The 9,194-nt window shown below is 42.7% G+C and overlaps 1 protein-coding gene across 1 annotated transcript; it reads left to right on the top strand.

Moving 5' to 3' along the window:
* The first annotated feature begins 6,310 nt into the window (after nt 1-6,310).
* LOC110538164 (telethonin) lies at nt 6,311-8,931 on the top strand. The gene is made up of 2 exons (XM_021624798.2): nt 6,311-6,714; nt 7,057-8,931. The coding sequence occupies exons 1-2, from the start codon at nt 6,566-6,568 to the stop codon at nt 7,445-7,447; spliced, it is 540 nt and encodes a 179-aa protein (XP_021480473.2). The 5' UTR covers nt 6,311-6,565; the 3' UTR covers nt 7,448-8,931.
* The last annotated feature ends 263 nt before the right edge of the window (nt 8,932-9,194 follow it).

The raw sequence follows: 9,194 nt of genomic DNA, 5'->3' as shown, positions 1-9,194 counted from the left end.
AGAAAGTGTGGAGTGACACTGGATTTTAGCTGCCAGTGATGGGCAGGAGGTATGTTTGTGAATTAATTTGATTAAGCTGTGTAGCCTATTGATTCCTTCTTGATGAAAAAATAAACTAATGTTTTGCTGTTTCTCTGTAATACTTATTTTGATAACTCTTTTGTTGTTGATAATTTTCCTACACAGCAGTAAATGCAAAGTTTTCAGTTTTAAAAAGTTTTTCAGAAAATGCCCATTAATTACAATCCACATAATTTACATTTCCTGTTGCTCAGGAATATATTCCTGCTGTAGAAAACAGGTTCAAATTAAGATCCTACATCCGTAGCCACCTATCAATTGTATGAAGTTGGAAATTCATAGACAGAGCTATATATGCAAAGATTGACAGACATTTAGATTGTTCTTTAAAAAAATGTAATGACAATAAACAGACACAATTGACTAAAATGTATTTAATTATTGGCTTATGACACTATATACCAGTGTGCCAGTTGTACTTAACTCCTAAGGCATAAAGATTCTTAAAGAATCAATGTCCAACGTTCATTTAAATGACAATTGAACCGGTAAAGAGGTACACACATACAGTTGAAGTCAGAAGTTTACATCCACGTAGGTTGGAGTCATTAAAACACATTTTTCAACCACTCCACACATTTCTTGTTAACAAACTATAGTTTTGGCAAGTTGGTTAGGATATCTACTTTGTGTATGACACAAGTCATTTTTCCAACAATTGTTTACTGACAGATTATTTAACTGAAAATTCACTGTATCACAATTTCAGTGGGTCAGAACTTTACATACACTAAATTGACTGTGCCTTTAAACAGCTTGGAAAATTCCAGAAAATTATGTCATGGCTTGAGAAGCTTCTGATCGGCTAATTGACATCATTTGAGTCAATTGGAGGTGTACCTGTGGATGTATTTCAAGGCCTACCTTCAAAAGGGGGGCAGGGTAGCCTAGTGGTTAGAGTGTTGGACTAGTAACCGAAAGGTTGCAAGTTCAAATCCCTGAGCTGACAAGGTACAAATCTGTCGTTCTGCCCCTGAACAGGCAGAACGACTGTTCCTAGGCCGTCATTGAAAATAAGAATTTGTTCTTAACTGACTTGCCTAGTTAAATAAAGGTTAAAAAAAAAAAAAAAAAATTTTTTTTTTTTTTTTTAAACTCAGTGCCTCTTTGCTTGACATCATGGGGAAATCAAAAGACATCAGCCAAGAACTCAGAAAAAAACTTGTAGACTTCCACACGTGTTGTTCATCTTTGGGAGCAATTTCCAAATGCCTGAAGGTACCACGTTTGTCTGTACAAACAATAGTACGCAAGTATAAACACCATGCAGCCGTCATACCGCTCAGGAAGGAGACGCGTTCTGTCTCCTAGAGATGAACGTACTATGGTGCGAAAAGAGCAAATCAATCCCAGAACAACAGCAAAGGACCTTGTGAAGATGCTGGAGGAAACAGGTACAAAAGTATCTATATCCACAGTAAAACGAGTCCTACATCGACATAACCTGAAAGGCCGCTCAGCAAGGAAGAAGTTACTGCTCCACTACCGCCATAAAAAAAGCCAGACTACGGTTTGCAACTGCACATGGGGAGAAGGATCGTACTTTTTGGAGAAATGTCCTCTGGTCTGATGAAACAAAAATAGAATTGTTTGGCCATAATGACCATCGCTATGTTTGGAGGAAAAAGGGGGAGGCTTGCAAGCCGAAGAAGACCATCCCAACCGTGAGGCACGGTGGTGGCAGCATCATGTTGTGGGGGTGCTTTGCTGCAGCAGGGACTGGTGCAACTTCACAAAATAGATGGCATCATGAGGCAAGAAAATCATGTGAATATATTGAAGCAACATCTCAAGACATCAGTCAGGAAGTTTAAAGCTTGGTTGCATATGGGTCTTCCAAATGAACAATGACCCCAAGCATACTTCCAAAGTTGTGGCAAAACGACTTAAGGACAACAAAGTCAAGGTATTGGAGTGGCCATCACCAAGCCCTGACCTCAATCCTATAGAATATTTGTGGGCAGAACTGAAAAAGTTTGTGCGAGGAAGGAGGCCTACGAACCTGACTCAGTTGCACCAGCTCTGTCAGGAGGAATGGGCCAAAATTCACCCAACTTATTGTGGGAAGCGTGTGGAAGGCTACCCGAAACATTGACCCAAGTTAAACAATTTAAAGGCAATGCTACCAAATACTAATGGCATGTATGTAAACTTCTGACCCACTGGGAATGTGATGAAATAAAAGCTGAAATAAATCATTCTCTTTACTATTATTCTGACATTTCACAAGGTGCATGTAAACTTCCGACTTCAACTGTATTTAAAAGCTGTTTCGTGTGTTTGAAAAATGCAATATTCTCCAACCACCCCCATCACATACTTCGTGCCCCCTCTAAACATAATGGATGCATTATGAACATGCACACACAGAATCATTATCCCTCCCTCTGTCTGATCTTGGTTTTAACATTTCTCTCTCTCTCTCTCTCTCTCTCTCTCTCTCTCTCTCTCTCAGTTCATTTAAGTGTCACTTCCCAGCAGCTGAGGCTGATTGTATAGTTATGTAACAGAGAGAGCATTCCCTGGCACTGTGGAGGGGGACGGAATGATAAGCCTGGCAGGATCACCTTATCATTGCTCACCCTTAGGGAACTTCTACAGCGAAGGCCTCATTAGAATAGTGGCGTCACAATTAATCCATGAACAGAGCAACTTTGATTACCCATGCGGGTCCCTATCACACCTACTGTCAGGCAGCTGCGTCCCCGCCAGACATGTGACTTGTGTTGTTGTTGTTGTGTGCTTAAAGAACCCATGCAGCCATTTTTATTTCAATATCTAAGCATTTCTGGGTCACAATTAAGTAACTTGCTGTGATTGTTTTCAAATAAAATGGTAAAAAAAATAAACAAGAAAAGCTTCTTAGCAAAAAGCTATTTCTCAAGCAATAATTTTGCAAGCACTGTCTGGAGTGAGGAGACGACAACTGAAAACTAGCTGTTGTTGGCAGACAGGTTTGGAACTTTCTTTCATTTTGGTCTATCAACTAATTTACAATATACCACAAACCCCAGAGGTGCCTAATTGCCATTACAGTGGGCAAAAAAGGTACACTAGCGGAAACATTTACAGCTGCAATTAAGTTAAATAATATACCATCAGTTTGCTTGTTCGATCTGACGAAGACCGTTTAGGATGGAATTGTTGTCAATAATGTGGTGAATTGGGAGCTTCAACAGTGTGCGGGCCTTCTTGTTTTTTACTCTAATTAGTTTTGAACAAAGAGTTTTATAAATTCACCACATACAGTGGGGCAAAAAAGTATTTAGTATTTAGTCAGCCACCAATTGTGCAAGTTCTCCCACTTAAAAAGATGAGACAGGCCTGTAATTTTCATCATAGGTACACTTCAACTATGACAGACAAAATGAGAAAAAAAAATCCAGAAAATCACATTGTAGGATTTTTAATGAATTTATTTGCAAATGATGGTGGAAAATAAGTATTTGGTCAATAACAAAAGTTTATCTCAATACTTTGTTATATACCCTTTGTTGGCAATGACAGAGGTCAAACGTTTTCTGTCAGTCTTCACAAACTTTTCACACACTGTTGCTGGTATTTTGGCCCATTCCTCCATGCAGATCTCCACTAGAGCAGTATAGTATATTATAGGCCTCTCTCATGTTTTTAAGTGGGAGAACTTGCACAATTGGTGGCTGACTAAAAACTTTTTTGCCCCACTGTATTTGTGAACATAGCACCAAAGCAATAAGAAAAGCTGTAACACTGACTCATATGACAGTCACTAATGTACTGTATGTGCGAGGTGAGTGAGTGTCAAAAAAAGACTGATTGACTTATCAAATGTCAAAATGTATTTAGTTCTGTTTTTTGAAAAGGAGAACGATCTCACTGCAGAAGTATGCCTCGAGACTTACTAGGTTTCTGCAATTGGAATCCTGAACTGAAGTGATATTTTATGGTTACCATGGCTGCATAACACATAGTGTGTGTGTGTGTGTGTGTGTGTGTGTGTGCGTGTGTGTGTGTGTGTGTGTGTGTGTGTGTGTGTGTGTGTGTGTGTGTGTGTGTGTGTGTGTGTGTGTGTGTGTGTGTGTGTGTGTGTGTGTGTGTGTGCGTGCGTGCGTGCGTGCGTGCGTGTGTGTGCGTGCGTCTGCGATGTGATATCTCACATATGTTGTGTCATTACGGTACATGTCTTAGACGTGAGAATAGGAAGAATTACTGTACTAAGGGGACATTTTTAAGAGGTTTTATTAGAGGACAGTTAAACTAAATGAAGTACATGAGAATATTAATTGAAACTAATAAGTCATAGCTAATAATATAACCTAAAGTTGAGCGAGAGGAACAAATCTAATACTTTATAATTGTTTGGATTATCCGATAACTATGCAGCTGTGTAAAATATTGTACATTGAAGAATACATGAATGTTCAGTTTCAATATTAATTTGAAAGCAACGGGTACATGTGTAACTTTACATGTATTCTTGTTATGCGGGTGTTATATATTGGATGATATCAGTGACTGATGAGGAAGAGTTAGTCATTGACAGAGTGGCTGGTAGTGACACCGAGGCGACATTACATGTGTGCGTGTGTGTGTGCGTGTGTATTTTGTGTGTGTGTGTTTTGTGTGCGTACGTGTGTTTTGTGTGTGTGCGTGAGAGAGAGAGAGAGAGAGAAAATCTTTAAGACTGTAACCCGAGAGACTCTTGGCTGGAGTGGGTCTCTGTCATCAGACTAATAAATCAAAGTTAGAAGTCACAGTCCTTGACAGACGAAACACGGCTACAACACAGCTAATAAGCCCAATAACAGATTCACAAGGTACTGTTTTCCAGTCAAATAAAAATGACTTGTGTTTTACTGACTGTATTTTATACAAGAAAATAGTTGGTCACTTGGTCAATGCCTTGGCCTGGTATCTGTTCCGTAGCACGTATAGCTTTGCTTTATCCAAAACAGACTGACCACCTGCCTACAGAACATCACCTTTGATCTTGAGTCTCTAAAAGGAACTTTTACCCCAAATATAGCCAGGCCGTACATGCCAGGGCACTCCAGAGTTCCTGAAAGAGACAATCTTAAACTCAGCAGTTTCACACTGCTAGATATCAAGATAACTGTCAGTTTCAAAATCTGTATGTATGTTTATGTACAGTATATGTACATGTCCGCTGAGTATACCAAACATTAGGAACACTTTTATATTATTGAGTTGCCTTTCGCCCTCAGAACAGCCTCGATTCGTCGGGGCACGGACTCCACGAGGTGTCGAAAGCGTTCCACAGGGATGCTGGCCCATGTTGGCTCTAATGCTTCCCACAGTTGTGTCACGTTGGCTGGATGTCATTTGTGTGGTGGACCATTCTTGATACACACGGGAAACTGTTGAGCGTGAAAAGCTAAGCAGTGTCGCAGTTCTTGACACAAACCGGTGCACCTGTCACCTACTACCATACCCCGTTCAAAGGTGCTTACATTCACCCTCCGACTGGCACATACACAGTCAATGTCTCAAGGTTTAAAAATCCTTCTTTAACCTGTCCCCCCCCCCTTCATCTACACTGATTGAAGTGGATTGAACAGGTGACTTCGATAAGGGATCATAGCTTTCATCTGGATTCACCTGGTCAGTCTGTGTCATGGAAAGAGTTCTTCATGTTGTGTATGCTCAATCTATGTATTCTCTCTTGGGGCAATAGAGTTTCCCCTCAGCACCCATCATTATTAGCATGAGTTGATCTCTTTCCACATTAGTGTTCTGCCACTGGTTGCTATATGTACATCAAGACCTGAGCTCTATTCAGATGCCAGCTCTCAAAAGTCCCCCCCTGTGTGCCCGTGTGTGTTTACATGTCTCTGAACACTGGGTCTGATGGTGCTCTTATGAGGGAATCGTTCTACTTCGTTTGATAACCAGATGTCCCTCAATTTAGCATGTTAGGTCGAGGTGATTATAGAGGGGATTGGGGGTATAATTTGGGTATCAGGGGATTCTGAGTACAATTACCGGTAACCCACCCACTCCCATTTCTTTACCGCACTCTCTTTCTCTCTCCCCCAGTCACCTCCCTCTCTCTTTCTCTCTCCCCCAGCCACCTCCCTCTCTCTTTCTCAACAGCTGCCCTGAGTGAGTCAGTTCTAATTCCCGGGACAAAGTCAGAGACGGGCCGCTCTTGGTGTCAGGTGTCAGCACACACTAGCTGTGGAGTGACAACATGGCTTAGAAATAGCACCAGGGCTTCTATAAAGGAGATAGACGGGCATGGTCCCAGACACAAACATCAGAGACCACCAGACCATCACCATCACCACAGAGGCAAGAGAGAGGAGAGAGCTGCCTGAACCGTCACAGATTACCTTGGCTAGCAACAACAGACAGACAGATAGTCCCAGAGAGAAGAACACCGAACACAGAGATACCAAGACAGACAGAGAGAGGAGTCTGAGAAACTAACAGAGGTGATAAATCCGAGATAAGGACAGAACTTCACCCACACGGAACCGTGATAATGCAGGTGTGTACTGTTATTGAGAAGCGTGCTGGGGCCGTGGTGGGGGCTGAGCTGGCCTGCAGCGTACGGGAGGAGAACCAGGCTCAGAGGGAGAGCTACAAAGCCGACTGGAACAGCGTTAACATGAAGACCCGGGCCATGGACAGGTGAGACCCAGCCTTTGGACAAACTGTATTCATTTCTTCTGGTAGATGTAACTTATTGAACAACATTAAGTAATTTCTTCTTCTATAAAATCGTCGATATCAATAAAGCTAGACGTCCTCCTATATTACCTTGTGAGTCATCATACTCAAGACTAGACTACTGTATCATTTATCTTAGTTATAATAACTGTCAGGCTAATCTATCAGCTGACTGTAAAATGCAATGATTTTCATTTTGCTGGTAGGATTCTCAGCTTGATACTGAGAGAGATTTGAGTTTGAAAATCACTGAGCAATGTCCAACTGTTCATTCCTAACTGTGACGGTCTCATCTCTCCACAGGCAGACAATGAACATGAACGATGACTCTCGTCGGGAGACCTACACTCGTCGGTGGGAGGCTCGCTCTCTGGCCCAGGCCTGTCCCTCAGGGGTATACAGAGTGGGCACCGTGGAGAGGGGTGTGAGGGAGCACCAGCTCCTGCCCAAGAGGAACACCCTGCCCCTGCCCATCTTCACCCCTGCACAGCTGGGCATCCGGCTGGGCCGCGGAGCACCACACACCCAGGAGGACCTCCGTCCCTTCTCCGTCCCCGACGGTGCCTGCCCTGGCAAGAGGGCCGTAGTCGAGATCACACAGGACCTGCCCCCCGCCAAGCCACTCAGGATGGAGTTCGCCAAGGCGCCCAAAGCACTGGGCCGCTCCGTGTCACAGGAGGTCCAGAGAGGGTGAAGGAAGAGGAGAGGAAGAGGAAGATTGGATGTTAGGGAGAAAGGTTCCTTGTGGGGCTCAGCCCATCAGATAACAGCATGGAGGGATGTATATAGATTTATTCCTAGTGACATGTATTCCATCCCTATTCCCTAGTAGAGCCGTCACACAGTGCATACCTTTCCTGTTTCATTACTGTAGGTATTGCATGTCCAATGTCGCACTGTTTGTTATACAAGGTATTATTCGCTTAGAGATCTGATGGCATCTTTTGATTGACAGAAAGGCAGACAAATGCTCTGTTCTTTCAGCTGTGCCATCAACTAATCTCCCTGCTGACTGGAAAAGACCAGACTGTCCTTGTCACATCTACACACTGAATGAACTGCCCCTGTCCCCCTGCCTGGCTAAAGCCAGCTGTGGATAAGCCACACAGCATAGTATGGCATTCTGACCGCATTGTATGCAGTGGTACATTCTACCCCACTTGTCATGTTATGGCAATGACACCTCACAGTATTGAGACAGCAGGACGTTTGATATGCTCAACCAAAGTGTGTATGAGGATGTATTTATGGATGCGTTCATGTGGAATGACCACGCACAGATGAGGGAGGTGAAGGAAGGGAAATATGAAGATATCAAAGACGCTTCAAAAGGGACAGAGTGGGAGAGAGCAAAAAATTATTGGAACTGTATAGAGGAAATTAACAAGAAAGTGGGCAGGGAGGGAGGGGTCGGCTCAACATACCTTGGCATCCATCCCTCTTCTTTTGTAAGAATGGAGAGCTGGTGAGCCTCCAGACCTTCAGAAGTCCTTGACACACTAATCCTGGGTGAGAGGACAGAACGGTACAACACGATCCCACACTGGGAACCCAGACAAAGGAGCCCCCTGGGCACAGACGTCGATTCAACATCTATTCCACGTCGGTTCAATGTCATTTCATTGAAATGATGTAGGAAACAACGTTGATTCAACCAGTGTGTGCCCAGTGGGAGGTGTGTGTGAGCTGACAATTCATGACTCAAGTCATTGATATAGACTGACTACCTGTATGATCAAGACTTATTGTCTATATTTTAACAAAGTGTAATTTGACCGTGTATGAGCTGATCGGCCCACCTAGCTGTGTGTTAATGTTGACATCGGATGTATCTGGTAGAGTTAGTGAACAGATCATACAGAATGATGTGAGTCTCTACTGTTGTAGAGGAAAGTGGGGTAAGTTGAGCCATTTCTTACATTCAGCATCACTCTGTCAAGGGAAATATAGTATTCTTTCTAACAAAGATATCTACATGTATTTCAGGATGTTGTGTATCCCTGGAAATAAACAGAATTCATGTAAACATTATAGTTTTGAAAGCATAGTTTGTCTCTTGGCACAACTTAGTTGAGCTGGGGGCCGGGTAAGTTAAGTTAAGCCGTCTACAAATGTCTGTACTGAATGAAATATTACCACTACCTGTTTCCCAAATACAATTCAACACCATCATAATCACTTTTTTGTCTTGTAATAATTTTAAGCATCTTTTAACACTTGCCATTGGCTCAATTTACCCCATTGGCCATTGGCTCAATTTACCCCATTGGCCATTGGCTCAATTTACCCCAAGGCAAACATTTTGACAATATCAGCCCAGACAGTTACAAGGATGCACTTTCATGCTAGGTTTAGGACCTCTTGTTGAAGCTTATACAGACCCCACATTATGTATAGAACAATCTTTCACAGACTCCATGAAATGATGGCCTCTTCCTAAA

The sequence above is a fragment of the Oncorhynchus mykiss genome, chromosome 12 (genome assembly GCF_013265735.2).
Source record: "Oncorhynchus mykiss isolate Arlee chromosome 12, USDA_OmykA_1.1, whole genome shotgun sequence".
NCBI lineage: Eukaryota > Metazoa > Chordata > Actinopteri > Salmoniformes > Salmonidae > Oncorhynchus > Oncorhynchus mykiss.
The sequence above is the reverse complement of the archived record's forward strand: the minus strand, read 5'-3'. Positions and strand labels throughout refer to the sequence as shown.

Excerpts from the sequence above, each read along its gene's own strand:
- LOC110538164 (XM_021624798.2), top strand. The coding sequence starts at position 6,566 with ATGCAGGTGTGTACTGTTATTGAGAAGCGTGCTGGGGCCGTGGTGGGG. Across the intron at positions 6,715-7,056 it reads AAGACCCGGGCCATGGACAG|GCAGACAATGAACATGAACG; the intron begins GTGAGACCCAGC and ends ATCTCTCCACAG.